This window comes from Nicotiana sylvestris, chromosome 7, assembly GCF_000393655.2.
Source record: "Nicotiana sylvestris chromosome 7, ASM39365v2, whole genome shotgun sequence".
Taxonomy (NCBI): Eukaryota; Viridiplantae; Streptophyta; class Magnoliopsida; order Solanales; family Solanaceae; genus Nicotiana; species Nicotiana sylvestris.
In genome coordinates, this window is record NC_091063.1 from 167,298,625 (window position 1) to 167,320,526 (window position 21,902).

The 21,902-nt window shown below is 39.9% G+C and overlaps 1 protein-coding gene across 1 annotated transcript; it reads right to left on the reverse strand.

The window, feature by feature from the left end:
• Positions 1-11,332: 11,332 nt before the first annotated feature.
• Positions 11,333-11,995, reverse strand: LOC138874095 (uncharacterized). Its single transcript, XM_070152597.1, has one exon. The coding sequence runs from the start codon at positions 11,993-11,995 to the stop codon at positions 11,333-11,335; it is 663 nt and encodes a 220-aa protein (XP_070008698.1).
• Positions 11,996-21,902: the final 9,907 nt, after the last annotated feature.

Here is a 21,902-nt window from a genome sequence, read left to right on the forward strand (position 1 = left end):
GCACCTCGTGTCCAGATTCAGGTATTTCGGAACCCGGTAGCGGGTGTTGATTGCTCGGAGGCAGAGTCATTGTCGCGCTCCCTTTTTCTCGAGCGAAATCGGGTTCATAACATTTGAGAGGACAACTCATTCCCTTCTGGTAATTGGGTTTGAATTTAAAGAGTCGTCACCTAATGATTAGGGTGCATTAGGACACCAATAGAGTTTGATTTGAGTAACCAGAGATAGGGTAAGGGCTTGAAATTATTCCAAGGGGAAGGTGTTAGGCACCACTCAGGATGCACTAGTGTGGTTCCCGGCCAGACTATTGTTATGAACTTAGGTGCAAATAACACGTAAACAAATAAAGCTTCAAATGAGAGGCGATTTTCACATAAGGGTTTATAAACAAATAAAGTTGGAAAGAATTAAAAGAAAGCTGATTTTTCTTAAAAAAAAGAGTGTAAAATCTTTAGAAGAAACAAAGAAACAAAGGAAAAGGGGAATCCTAGGTTTATTAATAATATGGATCACCCCACGCAACATCCGGTAATCACTCCTCAATGAGGGGCTACACGTGATGTTATCGCGTGGTCATCATATCCATATCTATCCTTTCCCACCCCGTTAAGGTATTAAAATGCAGAATGGTCTCGTTTACTTATTGCATGCTATTTCCCGTCCCAATCCTCTCAGTCCTAGAGGTATTTAAGACTACTAATCCTAAAAGGGAGGGATATTAGGATTATTTGTAGTGTCAAAGGCAGAATTCTAAGGTGACATACAAAAACATGTATAGCAAGTTGGGGAGGAGCACATAACAAGTAAAAAGGCTCAGATATACCTCCTTCAATCAAAGAAACACGTAGTTAGCATGACTTACACATACTGTTTAGCGTCTAATTAAGAACATAAAAGTTGAGGCAGACTGATTTATTATATAATTCATATAAGAAACCTGAATTAGGCCTGCCTGCTGGTTGTAATTAATAAAAACAGAATCTATTAATAATTTTTACCATAAGGCTTTCCTAAGTGTTGGACGAGGATCCTATAGGCATGATATCTACTGATTTCAGAAAATAATTGTGAGCACGTGATTTCTTTTAGTGTTATCAATTCTGTTGGATTTCGTGGCATTTTCTGTTAATTGTTTGCATTTGTCTGTGAACGTTTATTTTATTTAATTCATGAAAAATACAAAAATATGTTGCATCTGCATTTAAGATTTGATTTTATATTTCTAGATCAATTAGTAAATTAGTTTGTTTATAAAAAATGAAAATCACAAAATAATTCATTTTGCATTTTTACTTTTTAATTTTGAATTGTGTAATTTTTCTTTAAATTTAGGATTTTATTAATTGTAAATACCATGGTAAATGATTAATCTAATTGGGTAGGTTAATTTAGCTTAAAAATTATTATTAATTAATTTAGGTTTTATTTTAATTTTTGAAAAAGAAAAGAATTGTGAAATTGAAAAGAAAAAGAAAGAAATGAGAGGAAATCTAAATCTGGGCCAAAATCAACCCAAATTTCCCCAGCCCAAACAAAATTACCCAATACCCAGACCAAAGTCCTTTGTCTTACTCGGTCCAAGTAGCCTATCACCCAGGTCGTCGAAACGACGTCGTAAGGGAGTGGAACGACGTCGTTTCGTGTTCAGTTTGCCTTAACAATCTTGGCCCTTCATCTTGCTTCATCCGACGGTCCGGAACTGTGGGCTTGACAGTATAAAACTGTCCGACTGACCCCCCCTACCCCCTAACTCATCTCCCTCATCTCTTTAATCTTCACAAACTTGCCCCTGCCAAACCCTAAGTGCCGCCCCTAAATTCCCTCACCGCCGGAGGCGGAGCCACCACAAACCGACCCCAAACTAACACCAAAGAACCCCCTCACTCCCCTCTTCCCAAATCCTCACTCTGTTCCATTCGAATATGCTTAGAACTCCTCAAATATTAAATCTAGGGTTCGAACCCTAGAAGCCAAAGCCAAGTTCATTCATGCAAGGACACTTCTCCAATATTCACGAGTGTAAGGGTGCCGATTTTACCACAAAATAGCATTACTCGCATGTTCTTGACAAAGAACTGGCGATTGATATTATATTGGGGCTTTAATCGGAGAGGCAGTCATGAGTGCGAGCCGAGTAAGTGAGTTTCTTTCTTCTATTTGGTTCGTTTTTTTATTTTTCTACTTCTCTTCTTCTTTTCTTCGGATAATTCAATTGGAATGTCGACCAAAATTTCCAGCCAAGCTAAAACCTTGTTCCATCTATTCTTTTTTAGTTTGTTCTTTTCCAGGTTTGCCCCTTAATTTTTGCTTGGTTTTGCTTGATAAATTATGTGTTCATCTTCTTTATTTAGCCTTTTAGTTTAACCTAGTTAGGTTGATGTGATAATTTAGTTTAATTTTACATTAACTAGTATTTTAGTTCAGGTTTTAAATTTTGTGAAAACTATTCAGTTGTTTCTTTACCATTTGCCGTAATTTGCTAAATCTGGGTTTGAGTCATTACGCCGTTTAGGCTTTGAATTCATTTCAGAATTCATTCCTAGAAACTCGAATGGATTTTCTGAGCCCAGGCATGTGTAACCATTGAGTCGTTTAACCCATGACCCATTTGAGGTTCTGAATGGTAAAAACAGGAGGTTTAAGGGGTAGTTTAGGGCATTTAGGTAAAAGAATCTTGTATAACTAACTGGAGACGGAGCTTTTGAGGCTCCATGTTTGAACCCTTTTGAGGCCCATTCCTGAGGGTCTCTTTGAGACGGAGCTTTTCTTTGCTGGGCCTCCAAGCCTTTGTGGCGACTCAAGTTTTCTTTCTTATGCAATGCAGTATCTAATCAGCATCCATAGAATCTTTAATCACATTTAGTTCTAACTGATCAAGCCCATTAATTAGATTGGAGTGCGTCGTATCAACAAGAGCTATAATTTATGGCCTCAAAAGCAGTTCGAACATCTTTTGAAGTTAGAATCGAGGTGAACACATATTGGATAATACGAATAATCTATGGCCTTCACTTACTTAATTTTAATCCTTTAGAAAATCGAGATGTGCCATTTAGCAAATTTTCATGGCCCTCGCAAAGATTAACAACGCGTTAGTTGCTTTTAGGCACATTATTTAATAATTTTACCTTCTTAAAATCGGGTGCGCATTTCATGTGACCCAAATTAAAATCCTAAAACGTTAAATAAAATGTGTTCCAGATTGCGGGTACATTTCATGTGGCGCGATCCAAAGACATGTTTTAAACGACGTTCAGTCTTTCCTTAAAAATTGAATAAAAGCGGTTGAAAGTTAAAAATTGCACATAGGTTCAAAATTGTCTAAAATTGGATAATCAAGCCGAATATAACAGTTGAGCGACCGTGCTAGAACCACGGAACTCGAGAATGCCTAATACCTTCTCCCGGGTTAACAGAATTCCTTACCCGGATTTCTGGTTCGTGGATTGTTAAACAGAGTCATATTTTCCTCGATTCGGGATTCAACCGGTGAATTGGGACACCATAAATTATCCTAAGTGGCGACTCTGATTTTTAATAAATAAACGATCCCGTTTCGATTGTCCTTTAATTGAAAAAAACTCCCTTGTATTTATGCCCTTTACGGGGTGTAGTAAAAAGGAGGTGTGACAGCTCTAGCGACTCTGCTGGGGACTAGAACCCAGAATCTCTGGTTCAGGGTTCAAGAATTCGAGCTTAGAATAATTGTTATAGTTGTCTTTATCCATTATCTGAATTTGTTACTTGATTTGGGCCTAATGTGCTAATTAATTGCTTTTACCGCTTTGATATTTCGTGAACTGTATATAAATTGTTGTGAAATCCCTCTTCTCTCTGAGTCTTCTAAATCATGAAGAAGTGTGCACTTCATGTGACTTCTTTTCTGTTAGAGTCATATTCCAAATGTAGAATAAGGTTCGGATAAGTTGCAAAGCCGGTGAAGCTTCTGTATTCCCGGTACGCTGCCCCCCTCGGCTCGAGCTGTCCGCTCGGGTAAGCCAGGTCTAGAATAATAAACCCCGGGATTTAAACCTAGTATAACAAGACCTCATGTCGGATCCCTTGCATCATGTGCATTTTGACTTTGGAGACTCAACACAGGGGTTGGGTCTGTCTAGGACAGGTGCACCCGAAATAAAAAAGACCATCCTGATGCATCTTACTTGCTACTTGTGCATTTATTTGCTTCGGTCTTGTGTGCTAACCGGTTTATGAATATTGTGAAAAGTTGAGGAAAGAGAAATAGCAGTATGAGAGTTAATCGTTTGTTCTGAAAAACAACCAATGTCCAAATAGTGTCGAAATTCTGCCGAATTTTCGAGGAAAAAAAAAGAAGAAAAAAGCTTGTTTTCAAAAAATAATTTTATTTGCCAATGAAATAATAATAATAATAGAAAATGAGTCTTGTTTTCAAAAATAGTTTGTTTTATTCGCCCGAACTACGCAAGTTTGATTCTTACAGGGTATGAGATACGTAGGCAACCCCCATCGGGTCCACTTCCTTTTTGCGAAAGTACCCAAAAGAAAAAAAATTACTTTAATTTGAAAATAATTAGGGTGATGCCATTCTTGTCAGAAATAGCCGAATGTCCCTAAAAGGACGCCGGAAGGCTGTTTTTGCAAGAACAACCACTTTTTGTCACTTTCAAAGGTTTTGGCCGATTAGATGACACAACCTTAAAATCTTTGTTTTGAAGTGTTGAACGGCCGTGTTGGCAAGGCCGGATGTTTCGTGGAAATTTTGAAAAATGGTCGTTTCTCTTAAGTCAAAACGAGTCACGTTTTTTTTTAAAATTAAAATCACCTTAATAAATGTGCAGGATAAGCACAAATCAAAATGAACCTTTCTCAGTCCGTGAAAAGATCCCTTTAGAGTTACATATGTGGTGGCATGATTTGAGGGCGACAGCAGGAAAGTTGTGACAAAAGCACTGGGCGGTCTTATTGGGCTTTTGAAGGTCAAGTACAGAAAAGACGTGATTGAGGCCTTGATACCGTTTTGGGACCCAGCACATAATGTGTTCCACTTTGTGGATTTCGAGTTAACTCCTACACTAGAAGAGATAGCAGGCTATGCCAGTTTCGAACGTAATCTCAGAAGTCAATACCCGGTAGCACCAAGGACAGTGACCCCCCATAAATTTTTGGACTTGTTAAGCATCAGTCGGGACATCCGAGATGGAAATCTAGCAAAAAGATTTTGTACCTTCTACTTTATATATCGACATTACGGGAATCCCCGTTGCTTCGAAACACCAGATAACGGTCTTACTCATGCTAGAAATCAAGACAAGTGGGAAGCGCGAAGAGGATTAGCTTTCATAGTAGCGTTCTTGGGTATCTTGGTTTGCCCGAGAAAAGACGGGAACATTGAGATGGGGCTAGTAGGGATAGCTGATTTTATGATGAAAAAGGCAATTGGGACTATAGTGCCGTTGATCTTGGCAGAAATTTACCGAGCTCTCACTCTCTGTCGAGAAGGAGCGAAGTTTTTTGAAGGGTGCAATATGCTATTACAAATATGGATGGAGGAACACATTTGCCACCGCCCGACTATTTGAATTGCGGTATGACTGGCCTTGAGTGCATTGAAAAACATGAAAAGCGAGTAGAGGGTTATGAGTTTCCAGATGGTACGGAAGAATGGCATGCTCATATGAGATCTTTGACTGCAAATAAGATCGAATGGACATTTGGTTGGCTTTCAGTTGACGAAGTAATCTAAATGTCGGCTGAGGTGTGTTTTTTGCTGTTGATGGGTCTTCGGAGTATCTAGCCTTATGCTCCGCACAAGGTCTTACATCAGTTAGGCCGATACCAGACCATCCCGCATAATGAAGATTTGAGTCAGCAAGTCATTGAGTTAATGCCAAAAGCGGCCTTCCCAGAAGAAAAAGTGCGTCGGGTTTGGCATTAGTGTAGATTCTTTGGGCCTAACACTCAAGTACGAGACCTATCCAGAGGCGAGGTGGAGCCCAGTTATATTGCTTGGTATGGCAAAAGATCCCGAGTTCAACATGAGCCTGACAGGCCCGTAAAGAGACCCCATATCCAGCAATTCACCGACGGAGCTCAGGTGCAATGGGATTGGCTGACCAAAGAAAACGAGTACAGGGCTACCATAAGCAAGTTGGAAAAGAAAGTCAGAGAACTTCTATTCGAGAATAGCTTGAAATTGTCGACGGATGAAGGAGAAAAGAAAAAGCTAGCCAAAGAAAATGAGGCCCTTCGAGCTCAAATTCAGAAATTAAAAGTGGTGGCAGAAAATCCAGTCTGAAGTGACAGAGATGAAAAGCTCATAGCTAACCTGAGGTAGAAAGTAAATGACTACAGTTTTGATTTGAATAAAGCAGAAAGTGAATTAGCCAAGGCTCGAAAGCAATTGGCAAAAATGTAGATGAACGAGGACGCCTGGTTAAGAAATTGAGAGAAAGGTACGACGATGATGTCACAGGGTTAAAGAAAAGGGTCATCGCCACGGAAAACAAAATGATCAAACAAGCAAAAGACTTCAAAGTTGAAAGGGAACATTGTTATACAGTATTGGCGCAATTAGAGACAGATTTGCAACAACTTCAGGAGCAAAATCATGCGGCTGAGCAAACTTTGGAAGTTAGAGCCCAACAGATTGGGCGTTTGTTACAAGAAAAAGGCGTCATAAGAGAGAGAATTAGAAACATTACTGACTAAATCGTTATGAAGTGCTAGATTTGTGAGGATATGACCCGCACTACCTTCTTTGCAATAGTAATGATATTTGTTAAACAGATAATGAGCGACTTGGATCGACTTTAAAGGGATCTTGCATATAGGCCCGCAGCGAAACCGAATGATGTCCCGCGGGCACCAGGAGCATTGATGTATTCATGATTTTTCCGGTTGAGTCTGCATTTCCTTTTGGTTAGCGTCTGTCAGTCATGTTTAATTTGTATTTTCTTTCTGCTAGAGTCCGTCGAGTTGTTTTCGAGTCTGTATTTTCTTCTGTTGGAATATGAGGTCTATTTTCGGATTCTGTATTTCATCTTTGCATCGAAATCTGTTAGTCTTTTGGAATTTATTAATTTTGAGTTTGTTTTTTTTGCAATCCTCTAGGCAAGTGCCTAGGGCTAATTTTATATATATAAAAGTAAAAATAGAAAATTACAACTATGACAACAATTCTGGTGGTCTTGAACGATGAAAGAAGTAAAATATAAGACGCACATAAATCCTATTACCAATGTTAAGTAAAATACTCATCATTGATAGTACAATTTGTATACTAATAACGCGCCTAATGTGATGATGTATAATCTAAAAAATTATACTTTGTAATCTCAGTAGCCGCCGACGAATACAACATACTTGGTATTGTTGCTTCATCTTGCTTGACGAGCTTGTTCGAAGCAAAGTATGGTCAGTACGTGTGATATCTCCCTGCTTTATCATGTTCTCCCTCATAAGGATTCGAACATGAATGTTGCCTGCTTTTTGAGTGTCCCAGCATTTGCTTTTGTTCCTTCCTTCACATGAATGCAGCCGCCCAGATTTTTCATTTGAGTGAAATGAGCATCCATTTTTATTGCCATACAAGCATTGTGTTGTCTCTTGTACATTGTTGTACCATGTTTTCTGTGTACGATTGGTTCTACACGAATTACTGCATTGGTCTTGTAATCTTGAGTAGTGGTTGAATCCCAGCTTTGAGCCATTACATTGTTCCCACGGTTCTGGACATGACTGGTCCACATATTTAAAACATTCCTGCTCAGTTCTGCCCCAAATATTATCTGTGTATGCACAGATTTGTCTTCCATTTTCTTGTACCAATGACTCGATTGTTGTTCTGTGAGTCTTATTGTGTATTTGCTGCGAATTTCTGGCAGCACACCTGTCCATTGCCCTTGTCAAGTATATGTTTACTTCCAGTTTGTGAACAAGCTGATATCCTTCCTGTTCCTAAGCCAAACTATATGAGCTTACTATCGTTTTTGCTCCTACATAATGGACATTATTTAGAACTATCACCCTTTGAATTCCAAACCACAAGTATGGCATACAAGCTATTCCTGCAAAAAATAAAGCTAAGTTATTATAAAAGTGCAATCTTTCAGCTGTCCCCATCTCCTTTGTCTTGCTCATCCTTATTGTCTCGCAACTTTCACCCTTAGATATGGGCATTGTAATTTGTCGTTATTGACAATTCTCCTTCCTTTTGTATCCAGTTCTTGAAAACTATGTGCTTCGACGTTGCCCATGTCAAGTGCTTGATTTGCCAGATGGTCTGCCAAGCAATTCCCTTCTCTCAAGATATGTGATAGCTTCACATCAATCGTTGACATGACCTTTTCAATATCTTCTAGATATTCTGCAATGACCCAAGGAACATTCCACAATCCTTCTATAGTGTTTTTCAAGAGTAGCGAATCTGTTTGCAAAATAATTCTATTGTATCCTTTCTCCTCACAGTATTTTAGAGCTTCCAAAATTGCCAATGCCTCTGCCTCATTGTTTGTTGTGTCATGTATCCCTTTTCCGCATGCATACTTTATATTGCCTTCATCATCTCGAAGTGCATATCCAATTGAGCTCCTGCCCGGATTTCCCCTCGATGCCCCATCGTAGTTAACTTTAATCCATCCTTGTGTTGGCAATTCCCACAAGACTTTAGTAACCTTCAATTTAGGCGTGTACTGTTCCATCATTTGCAGGATGTCTGGCCAGTTATGAGGAATGTTAGCCACTGCAGGTTTCCTCAATCTAACAAGCGATTGAATGGTTGTGGATACCTGATAAATCACCCGTCTAATCGTCACTTTTTCCCCATGTTTGTAACTATTTCTTCTCTTCCACAGCTCCCACATAATGATGGCAGGAAGTGCTTGAAAAATTGGCTGCAATCTTGATATTACTGTAAGTGTCCAGCACTTCACACTTGCCCGGTGCATAGACAGTCCCTCTGTTTTAATTCCAGCATGCATTAGGAAGTATGACCACACTTTTTTCGCAGCAAACGAAGTAAAGAAAAGGTGTTGTAACGTTTCTTCTCCTGGTTGCACACAGCACCAGCATCGAGAAGGCATTGCATATCCCATTTTCTTCATATGGTCGTCTAGTGGTAGTTTTGCATAAAGAACGATATCTTGAATGGTAATCCTTTTATCCACATCTTTATGTATGCTGCCCCTGTGTCCTTTCTCTGCCTTAAATACTCCCACGCTGATTTCACTGAAAAAATTCCTCCATTCTCAAGGCACCAGTAAGGTACGTCAAGCAATTGTTGCTCCCCTGGTGGTTTGATATTGTCGATAATGTGTTTTGCATATTCCCAAGGCAGAATGTTGGTTAACTTGTCTGCATCCCAAGCTCCTGTATGCATAACATCAGTAACATTGTTAACTAATTCATCAATGTAAAAGCCATCAGGTGTGTTGAAGAATAATGCTCCCAATCCAGTCCAGTTGTCAAGCCAAAAAAGCGAAGATCCCATTTTCAGACGCCACCTAAGTTGATGTTCTATAATGTCCCGACATTCCAACATTCGTCTCCAAATATGCGAACCTTTTTTCCAAGGTAATACAATGGGATTTAATTTTTTGCAGTATTTTTGGGACATGAAAGAGCTCCATAAAGTTGGTTTTGTCCTGAAGTTCCACCAGAGCTTACAAAAAAGAGCTTTTGCAACATCGTGGAGAGATCGAAAACCTGCTCCTCCTTCTTCATAAGGTCGACATAGAGTACTCCATGATGCCCAGTGCCTCCTTTTGCCACCAATAGAGCTACTCCAAAAGAATTGTGCGAATATCTTGTGTAGCTTGTTAATGACAAATGGAGGTGGATTCATTGCCGATAAGAGATGGATAGGCATGCTTTGTAGGACATGTTTGATTAAAATTGCCCTACCACCAATCGATAATAATTTTCCTTTCCATGCTTGCAATTTGTCCATGACTTTATTGATCAAGCCATCATAGTATTCCATTTTCCTTCGAGTGTAGAAAATTGGGCATCCAAGGTATATGAAAGGGAATTCCTGCTTGCAAATACCTGTGATTCTTTGAACCTTATATACAACATCTTCAGGTGAAGAATCATGCATGTAGACTGCTGATTTTGACTTATTAATGAGTTGTCCATAAGCTTTTTCATATGCTACCAAAATCCCAACTAGCAGCTGCAACGACTTAGCATCTGAAGAAGAAAAAATTATAGTGTCGTCGGCGTATGCTAGATGGTTTATTTTTGGACTCCACTTTGGCATTCCAAAGCCACAGAAGTATAAATTAAGGTGCAAATCATTTAACGCCCTTGAAAACGCCTCAGCTGCAAGTATGAATAGGGTTGGTGATAGAGGGTCTCCTTGCTTGACGCCCCTAGTAGACTTGAAAAATCGATGTGGCTGTCCGTTGATGAGAACGGTGTACCAATTGTTAGACACAATTCCATAAACCAAGTCAATAAATGTTTCACAAAAACCCATTTGCCTCATGACTTTAGTGAGGAATAACCAAGAAAGGCGATCATAGGCTTTCATCATATCTAGTTTAATCACTACGTTTGGTCCGGGCTTCGATCTCAGTCTAATATCAATGATTATCTCTTGAGTGAGGAGCACATTTTCAACTATGTTTCGACCCTTTACAAACCCCACTTGTTCGTCAGAAATAAGAGTAGGAAGTAGACTAACTAGCCTCTCGTGGATGACCCTTGAATTAACTTTGTTGATGAAATTGCTCAGGCTTATTGGACGTAGATCTGAAAATGTTTGCACTTCTTTCTTCTTTGGTAATAGAACTAGATTTGTATGTGTAACATATCTTGGTAGTTCATGACCATTGAAGAAACTCTTGACCATGTTAAAGACATCGTCACCAATGATATCCCAGCATGAATGGAAAAAAGCTCCTGTGAAACCATCCGGGCCAACTGCGCTTTCTCCATTTAACCCCATCGTAGCCTGTTGGACCTCATCTTTTGTGGGCTGCTTCATCAACTGAATGTTCTGCTCCATTCCTACTAATTTTGGAACATGACCTATAATTTCAAAATCAGATGGACATCTTTCTTCATGGAACTGTTCTTTAAAGAAATGAACTGCTTCTTCTGCGATTTGAGTATTGTCATCTATCCAGATTCCATCTCTGTTTTGAATCCCTCGTAGCTGCAATCTCTTCCTTCTGCTGTTGACTTGAGCGTGAAAGAATTTAGTGTTTCTATCTCCATCTTTGAACCAAGCCATCCCTGCCTTTTGTTTCCAAAATTGTTCCTCAAGAGCAAGAAATTTGATAAGTTGTGCTTGAACTTTACACAGTCTTTCCCTATTTGCCCGAGTTGGATTTATTTCAAATTGAGCCTAATGAACCTTGACTACCTCTTCCAAACTAGATATCTTCTTGAAAATATCTCCATATGTTGACTTGCTCCATTGTGACAGTCCTTTTTTCACTTTTTTCATTTTGTGGTTGAATAAAGTGAAAGGATTTGCTTCAAAATCTGCGTTCCAATTTTCATTGACCACATCTTTAAACGTCGAATGTTTTGTCCAAAAATTGAGAAATCTGAAGGATTTCTTTACCACAGTCGATTCAAGATTACATTTTAGCAACATGGGACAATGGTCGGATCCAGTTTTTGGCAGATGAGTGACTTCTATTCTAGGGAACATTTGTTGGAAATCAATGTTAGCCATACATTTGTCAAGTCTTTTGAAAATGCAATCTTCCTCTGCTCTTCCATTCCACCAAGTATATATACTTCCCTTGAATCCCAAATCAAATAGATTACAGGTGTTCATGCAATGTCGGAAATGGTCTACTTTATTCAAAGTCACTGGACGTCCCCCAAACTTCTCCTCATCATCCCATATGACATTGAAGTCACCTCCAACAAGCCAAGGAACATCCATATCTGCTGCCATTGCGTATAATGAGTCCCAAAGCTCTATTCTTTCTATTGCATCACACTTGGCATAGACCAAAGTAACATTTTGGACAATGCGTGTTTCTGTATGAGTCATTTATAATGTCAGCTGCTGCTCCATGTCATATAGAATTGTGACGTCGTACAGTTCGTCAACGAAAGCCCACACCTTATTTGAAATGTTAGAAAATGCTTTAGAAAAACCTATCTGTCTTCTGTATAATTCCAGCTTTGAACCATCCTGCATTGGTTCCATTAGACCAACAAAATCGAAATCATGTTGTCTATACATTTTTACGAGCCTCTCAAAGGCTCGCTGCGTATTGACGGATCTAATATTCCAAATAATTGCATCCATTAACAATTATTTGATTTAGAACAACCTCGTCGAGTTTGGATCCCAGCAGTAGGCATGCATGCCTAGAATTGTTTCTGTTAATCTTTCCTTTCTTTCCTTTTGCAGCATATTTAACTTTGGCTATATGAGTTGGAGAGATATCACCTTTTCTTGCCACATTGATGAAATTTTGAGTTGTTGATTCCTTATCTAAATCTCTTCCATTTCCCGGAATGTTTTCATCTTCTTTTTCTTGATTCATAACTGGTCTTGCCAATTCATGAGAGGGACAGCTTGTCATTACGCCTTTGGAATCATTATATTTGAGTATCCTCACCCTACTGTTATCATCAAACTCTTTTTGATTGTCAGTTTTTTTGATCATCCCTTGTTCCCCTTCAGCGTTGCATTTTGATCCATCCAACTTATCATTTTTGCCCAAGTGCATTGAGGCGCCTGTAATTATTGTATCTGCTTGTTTCCTGGCTTCACTGCATTCTGCAGCATGATTTTCCTCCTCTGGTATGTTTTTTACCTTTTCTCTGTTTTGAAACAGAGTATTTGCTCTGTTTGGAGCTCTAGTATGTTCTGCTACAACAGCTGCATTATCATTTACACTTTGATCTTCCTCCTCTATGACCTCCTGATCAGCTTCAGCTTCTTCATTAATTCCTTTTGGAATTTCTCCTTCTTCAGAATCCTCCTCCGTTTGATCCTCCCAAAGCTTGCCACTAGTCAGAGCTAGTCTGTCCTTCTCATTCACTTGTTCCGATGATCCATATGTGTTTTGAGATGGGATATCCTGACACGAGTGATTAGTGGTAACTAACTTGCTTCCAAAGATCTTATTAGCCCATTGTGCTGTGGACTCTTGTTTTCTATGCTTTTGATGCTCATTCTCTTTAGCAAAAAGATTAAAAGCAATAGCATTTGGATTTAACTGATTTGCATCTTTTGACAACTGTTTTGTACGAGCATCATAGTTTGGAATTTGAGTACTAGCATCTGCATTTGGAATCAGATTGCCATTTGGTTCCATGTTAGCTCTATTTTCGACAGTAGAGGTTTCCCCTATCAACATCAGATTATTTCCTTCATTGTCATCAGTTTTTTCCATTTCTAAGACTGCAAAAAGCTATTCCGAATCTGAACATGGTCTGCCTGGTCATCTTCGATCTCCACCAATGCCAAAACATTTATCATCTGATTCTCCTTGATTGCAGCAGTCAATGCCATTGTCTCATGTCCTCTTTTTGTTTGAACACAATTCTCATTATTGACAGGCTTCACACGCTTATCCTCACCTCTATCCATTGTCCTCCTACCTGTCCAGTAGGCTTTTGACCTGTGAAGATCGCCAAAGTTCCTGTAGCAGTAGCCTTATCTTTAGACTTATTCTGAGTATGTGAAGTGTCATCGTCCACTCCCTGCATTTTAGTCACATTGTCATTATCTTCCAGCTGATTGGCATCTCTTATTGCATTCAATAATTGCCTTGCATCCCCCTGAAGCTATTCAAAGCTTATCTCATCCAAATCAGTTCGACTAATTTGCTCTGTATTTTCCTTTGCATTTTTATTTCTTCCTTTCATCGCGCGACATGAAATTTCATCATGTCCTTGGTGCTTACAATATGTACAGTACATTGGAAGGTAATCATATATAACCTTTTGACTGAAATCATTAGATTTTCCAGAAATTTTGTCGACGACTAAAATCTTTACTTTTTGGGATGCTTATCCAGCAGATCCAGCAACACTTTAACCCTCGCAGCGCTTGGCCTTGTTCGATCTTTCGTTGCCTTATCAATAGCAAGAGGTTTTCCAACTGCAGATGCAATTGACATCAAAGATTTCTTAGCAAAATAATTTGGTGGAAGATCTGGGAATGAGATCCACACTACAGCCTTCGATGTCTCAATTCTTGGATCGAATCCAATCATCCAAGGAAAAGTTCTGAAGAAGAACTCATCTCCATTTGAGTTAATGTGCCCAGTAGATCTGGAAACAAAGTTTACATAATCTTCATAAAGCTCGAATCGTACCAGTAGATGTCTAAACTCCAGCTGCCCGATGTTACACGATCCCTTCATATCGAACTGTTTTGGAAAAATTCTTCTGAAGTCGTGAAGTTCTGGTTTCCCATAAGAGAATTTGATGACAACTGCTTGGTGTAAACCTTCCTCTATGACAAACTCTTTCATCATCTGTGGTGAATTCAACGATTGGTTCTCCATGTTCGAATCTAACTGGACATAGAACTGTATGTTGGATTTGTCGCACATTTCCTTTAGTCACAGTTGCTGCATAATTCATTTTTAGAGGAATGTTGACCCCGGGTGTTTGCTCTCCCACAGCCAAGGACTGGGGAGAGTTCAACGCAGCCATTGCTGCCTTACACGAGCATGAGCAAGTTCAAATCGCAAAAAATGCTGCGATGAACAGTAGCTCGTATGCAATGCTACAGTGACGGCGGGTATTTTCTAGAGAGAGGATTTTAGGGTTTGGGCTCCTGAACTTTAATTTTGAGTTTGTAATAGAAGTATTTGTTGTTTTTTATTTTATTTTTTGAAAATTGAAAATCCCAAAATGTTTTATTTCGCACTTATCTCCAAAAACTATACTTGGTCTGATTCATACGGGGTCATGATACATAGGCAATCTCTATAGGATTCGACCATAACCAAATAAAAGAGAGAAAGAAAAGAACGGAAAAACAAGAAAGAAAAAAAATAAGAGAGAGTAAAAACAAAGAGAGAACAGAGGCAAGAATGAAAGGAAAGGAAAGAAAAGAAAAGAAAAGGGGATGTTTGCAATTAAAAGAAAGAAAAGGTCGGGATGACGCATGCAACTGATCAAATACATAATAGAGACGGTTAACTGTTTAGGTGCATTCATGCCCAATGTGCGGTTACCAATCTGTTAAAGCCTAATCGCTAACAAGGTTGTTGTTTGATGTATTAAGTCCAGGTAGGTGGTTGGTTGACTGGCATTCTGGCAACTCACTCCTACAAAACCCGATCGAAAGACAGGCTGAATATGGTCGACCAGGAACCGGAAAAAAGTATTGTCGACCCATCAAAAGAGGTGGAAGAAATGGACATTAATATGATGAGGGAAGAAATGTATAAGCTGAAGCAACAAATGGCTGAAATGTATCAAGCCTGGGCGAAGGGGCATCCACCACCAGTTTATCCGGCCAACCCTGCTTATATCCCACCATCAGCCCAACTTCCGGAGCCTCCCACTGTGAACTCATCTCCAGCCTTTCCCCTCTACCAACAATGCCATGGCGCCACCATGGCATTGTTGCAAGCTCCACCACCCAAACAAGTCCCATACCCTCCTCCGCCAGTCACTCCTGTTTTTGTGGCACCTCCACCTGCTACCTTACACCGATCTTCCAGTGAACCCATGTTCCAAACTCACAACAACCAGTACTATCCCCCTGAACCTACCTTCAAAGTTCTAGAACTATATCCTTACACCCCTCATCTTAATATACCGGCAAAGACCGAGAAACCGCCCAAAATACCGAGCATGAAGAGATGATCAGAAAGATTAAAAGCTTAGAGAAATCGTTCCGAGATGTGAGTGGGATGGGAGGTCAAGTGAGTGTGGCCTATAAGGATTTATGTATGTTCCCAGATGTTCAGTTGCCAGCAGGGTTCAACATGCCCAAGTTTGATCTGTACGATGGGCATGGTAACCCGGTAGCACAGTTAAGAGGATTCTGTAGCAAGATGAGAGGAGCTGGAGGAAGAGATGAATTGCTGATGGCATATTTCCGCCAAAGTTTGAGTGGATCGGCGCTAGAATGGTACACCAGACAAGATAATAGCAGGTGATACACATGGGACGATTTGTCCCAAGCCTTCGCCTGTCATTTTCAGTATAATCTCGAAATCATCCCAGACCATCTGTCATTGACGAAGATCGAGAAGAAGCCCAATGAGAGTTTTTGAGAATATGGGTTCCGTTGGAGAGAGCAAGTAGCGAGGGTTGACCCCCCAATAAAAGAGAGCGAGATGGTTGATTATTTCTTGCAGGCTTTGGAACCCACTTATTTAGGTCACTTGGTGTCAGCAGTAGGTAAGTCCTTTAATGAAGTCGTGAAAATGGGAGGCATGGTTGAAGAGGGACTCAAGTCCAACAAGATCATGAGTTATTCAGCGATCAAAGCGACCACTAAGGCCATTCAAAACGGTACTAGGGGTGTGCTCAAGAAGAAGAAGAAGGAGGATGTTGCGACAATTGAGTCAGGAGCTTGGGTTGGATACAGGAACCTTCCCTGTTACTACAACCAGTCGCGACCCTATCTCCAAACTTACCCCCACACTTTATATAACCCACCACAACACTATTACCCACCGCCAGATCCCCATTTTTCTGTCTATCATGCACAAACTTATACCCAACCTCCCGCTCACTCGCAATGGTGTGCACCAACTCCACAAAACCCAAACCAAGCTCCACAAAATAACTACCCACCCCCAAAGGCCCGCAGAAATCCTCCTGGAATGGGTTTTCGACCCAACCAAGCCTTTAAGAATGAGAGGTTGCAGAAGCGAAAAACTTTCACTCCATTGGGAGAATCATATGCTAGTCTGTTCATAGACTGAGACAGTTGGGTATGTTGAATCCGATCGAGGCTAAATTGATGAATCCTCCTCCCAAAAATCTTGACTGCTCGGTGAGTTATGAGTATTGTTTAGGGGCCCCGAGACATGACACAGAGAAATGCTGGAAATTGAAAACAACCATCCAAGAACTCATTGACACCAATCGGATTGAAGTCCAAGCTCCAGAGGAGCCCAATATCAACCAGAATCCTTTGCCAGCCCATCATGAAACAAATGTGATTGAGATAGTGCATAAGGGAGGGGAGCCTAAGAAGCCTTCGCAAACCGTCATGATGATTCGGGCTAGTGAAGCCAGACCATTTGAAAAGTCAACCAGTGAGAAGTCTATGATCAAGTTGAACAGGGCAATTACTGAACCATCTGTGGGGGTCAAGAAAGGGTCCTCAAGTGATGTCGCAGGAAAATATGAAAAAGCAAAAATGGTTGTGCCAGGAGTGACGAATAAACCTGTGGTAATTGTGAAGGGCGCCCCCATAGATCCTGTCGTTATCAAACGGGTAACTCAATTACCGATAGTCAACAGCAAGGCAGTCATATGGAATTATGAACGAGTGACCGTGACTTACAAAGGGAAAGAGGTTAAAGAAGAAGTGTGTGAGACTCATGGTTTGACTCGATCGGGGAGATGCTTTGCCCCCTAAGAGTTGAGAAAAGTTATGACCTCAAAAGATAATCCAGTGTTGGTGAAGAAAGCAGTGACTGGGGAAGAAGCATAAGAATTTATGAGAAATATGAAAGCGCAAGGCTATTCCATTGTAGAACAGTTAAGGAAGACACCAGCTCAGATCTCGCTTTTGTCATTATTGATCCATTCAGACGAACACCGTTGTGCTTTGATGAAGATCTTGAAAGAGGCTCACGTTCCTGACAAAATCTCAATAAACCACTTGGAAAAGATAGCTAACAAGATATTTGAGGTAAACAGAGTCACTTTTTCTGATGATGAGTTGCCCATGGAGGGTACTGAGCACAATAGAGCACTTTATCTGACGGTGAAATGCGAAGATTCCGTGGTTACTCGGGTATTGGTTGACAATGGGTATAGTGCGAACATCTGTCCTCTCTCCACATTGACCAAACTGAAAGTGGAGGATGAAAGAATTCACAAGAACAGTATTTGCGTTTGGGGATTCGATGGTGGAGGGAAAGATTCAGTCGGGGACATAGTGCTTGAGCTCACAATAGGGCCAGTTGAATTTACTATGGAATTCCAGGTGCTCGATGTGGTTGTTTTGTATAATCTGTTGTTAGGATGAACCTGGATCCATGCGGCCAAAGCAGTCCCGTCTACTCTGCATCAAGTGGTCAAGTTTGAATGGGATCGACAGGAAATTGTTGTACAGGGCGAAGATAATTTGTGTGTGCCCAACAGTTCCATTATTCCATTTATAGAGGTTGACGATGACAAGGGACCATGGGTTTATAAGGTTTTTGACACAATATCGGTAGAGAAAATTCCAGAAGGAAAGTGCGTTCCAACTCCAAAGATGGTTGCGGCATCAGTTATGGTAGCTGTTGAAATGTTGAAAAATTGTTTCGTACCGGGCAAGGGTTTAGGTGCATCTCTGCAAGGTATTGTGTAGCTAGTTTCTCTTCCAAAGAATCTGGACACTTTTGGTCTGGGGTTCAAGCCTACCATTGCAGATGCGAGAAGATCTAGAAAAATTAAACAGAAAGCATGGGCATTGCCAAAGCCAATCCCACGTCTGTCTAGGTCATTCGTCAGGCCGGGTATCAGAAAGCAACTGTTGTGAAATGTCCCTGGACCACTGATTGGCGCCGATGGAAACTTGGAGAAGGGGTTTGAAAGGTTATTCGCCGAGGTCAACATGGTTCAGGCTAGGGAAGGGTCCAGCAAGGCAGATGTGCAATTCGTGGGACCATGTGCAAAAGTTAACAACTGGGAAGCTACTCCTCTTCCTACCCAGAGGGAGTCTTGGTAGTGGGTTTTGATTTTCTTTTGTTGTCTGGATTATTTCAGGGTCTGTAATTCAGATATTATGTTCCGTCCAGTTGGATGTGTTAAAACCCTGTTATCTTTATATTCAATGAAATGCAATTGTTCTTTTTCCTTCATTTCTTCTAATTTTACTTTTGTTTTCTTCTTTTGTACAGTTCTTTTTATGCTGATATCAATCACATGACATGCATGAGGAATCTTTGGCCCAGTTTTAAAAGCCAATCTAACTCTGAAATAATAATACAAGAAATTGAGTGTGATGACGAGTTGGAATTTGAGGATGATGAGGCCTATGAAGAAATTAGTAAGGAGCTAAGTCATTTTGAGGAAAAGCCCAAACCTAATTTGAACGATAAAGAAGAAGTTAATCTAGGGGACCAAGATAATGTTCGTGAATTTAAAATAAGTGTCTATCTGGTACCTCAACTCAGGGAGGAGATAATTAAAGCACTGTTCGAATACAAAGAAGTTTCTGCATGGTCCTATGACGACATGCCGGGTCTAAGCACTGATTTAGTGGTTTACAAGTTGCCTACTGACCCGGCATTCCCTCCTGTCAAACAGAAGCTAAGAAAGTTCAAAACGGATATAAGTGTAAAGATTAAAGAAGAGGTCACCAAGAAGTTCGATGCCAAAGTCATTCGGGTCACCCGGTATCCCACCTGGTTAGCCAATGTTGTGCCTGTGCCGAAGAAGGATGGCATGACCAGGGTGTGTGTTGACTATCGGGATGTCACACCTCCTTTTTGCGCGTCTACCCCGAAGGATAAATGCGTGAGGGAGTTTTTCCAATTTAAGTGACAATATTCGAAATGGGATTATTTATTTAATTCAGGGTCTCCACTTGGGAAAGGTTTGGCTTTTGGTATCCCAAGTCACCGGTTTATCTTGAATCCCAATTCGAGGAAAATATTCGACTTTTCAAATGAAGTCTGCAAACCAGAAATTCTAAGTAAGGAATTCTGTTGACCCGAGGGAAGGTGTTAGGCACCCCCGAATCCCGTGGTTCTAGCACGGTCGCTTAAATTGTTATAATGGCTAAATATCTTATTTTAATACATGTTATAACTTGTGTGCTTTTATTAGGTTTAAACCGCTTTTATTATTATTATTTATTTATTATGGAATTGCAACGTCGTGAAAAATGCATTTCGAACCACGTCATAATCAATGCGCCCGTGGTTGTTAATACATTACGACTCCGTTGAGATTTGGATTTGGGTCACATAAATGCGCACCCGAATTTAAGAATGTAATTTAATTAAATCGCGCCTAAAGAGTCTAATGCATTATTATCTTTGGGGAAGACAGTGAAATTCACTAAACAGTCCATCCCAAATTCTAGGTATTTTATTATGACCAATTATTGAGGGCCCCGCAATTTGCATTTTTTGTTTGGCAAGGCACGCCTCATTTTTATTTTAAAAGGATCGACCTATAGTGACTATGTTTTCTATTCTATTCGTCTCTATAATGAAAGAAAAAGAGTTCTAACTTATTTACATGCTCACGAGTTATTATAGTTGAGTTTCGAAAGTGAGTCGTTTAAAGAGTTTACATAGGCAACGCATAGAATGTTCTAAATACAGACAGTAAAAGAAAGAAAAGACTACATTAAACTACAGCTTCAAATCTTTCCCACTTTTTGCATTCATGCTTCGAGTAGCTTACAAGATGTACCAGTGTATCAGTTTGTGTACTTGGTATTTGGAAAGCAAGGAAAGAAGATGAAGATCAGTGGAAGCAGCAGTAGCGTAAATACACAGCAACAAACAAGTTCAGCAACACAGCAAAACCAGTAACGACCAGTAGAATAACCCAGTAACAGATTGAAAACCAGTAGTACCAAAATGCAAATGCAGTCAAAGCAGAAGAGAGACGGATATAAGATGTAGTAGTTTACTGATTTTGAATAACACTCAAGGAAAGGCAAACGAAAATTATTCAAGTAAAAGTTCAACTTGTTTTTCTCTTTTGCTCTCAAATTCTGATTTCTCAAAATTCAGTCAACTCTCTCAACTTTCTTTTTTCTTCTTCCTTAAAGTCCCCCCCTTTTGTGTCAAAAAATGACTCTATTTATAACAAGACTCTTGTCTTGAACCACTCCCCCGAAATATTACCATGATTGCATGCTTTGTTCCCCACTACCTTAAACAAATGAATTATTCCCCACTATTTTGTGTCTTGTCCCCCACTATATTAAACTGAAGAATTATTCCCCACTATCTTGTGTCTTGTCCCCCATTATATTAAATAAATATATCACCTCCCCACTAATTTATGTCTTGTCCCCCACCATGTACTATTTTAATATTGTTAATGCCTAGTGGACGGAGCACTCAGATTAAATAATTGTTCAAATTTTCAATTCCAAAATACCCCACCGAACTTACTGAAATTACCATTTTACCCCTGAAAATACTGCAATATACCATTCTACTCCATCAGCTATATCCAATCCGCCTAATCAATTCTAACCAAAATACAACAGCTATAACCAAGTCCTAAACAAATTCAAACAACAAATTCAAACTAAATGATGAACAACAAAGAAACAAACTGGAATTATTTTGACTGAACAACATTTTTAACAACATACTTTCAGATTCAATAACAGTAACAAATTGAACATAACGAACAAGTAGATTCAAATCACTAAACTCAATAATTAATTGAACTCAAATTGAAACAAACAACATTTTAATAAAGATGAATGATTCAAACTAAAATAAACACTCGACATTATAAACACACTTGAAAAACTCGAAAAGTAACAAACTTCAAACAGAAATGAACACAAATCTTCTCTAATACAAACATAAGAACCTGGGTTCGAATGGTAACCTCGACGCACTGTAACTCGACGGAATCGACACTGATTCTCGCTCGAACTTTGCTGGCTTCGTACAGCAGAAACGGGACGAAGAAGAAGCTGGAAAATGGCTGCTTAGTAATGAAGAAAAAGGTCATTCCCAGGCAACACGCCATGGAGGTGAAGGTGGACTGCTTCACGTCACTGCTGGAGCTGCTCGCTGATGGCGTCGTTGATGGCTGGAGCTCGTGAC

What these genes read in the sequence shown, in the direction of transcription:
- LOC138874095 (XM_070152597.1), bottom strand. Translation starts at nt 11,995, where the DNA reads ATGACTCATACAGAAACACGCATTGTCCAAAATGTTACTTTGGTCTAT.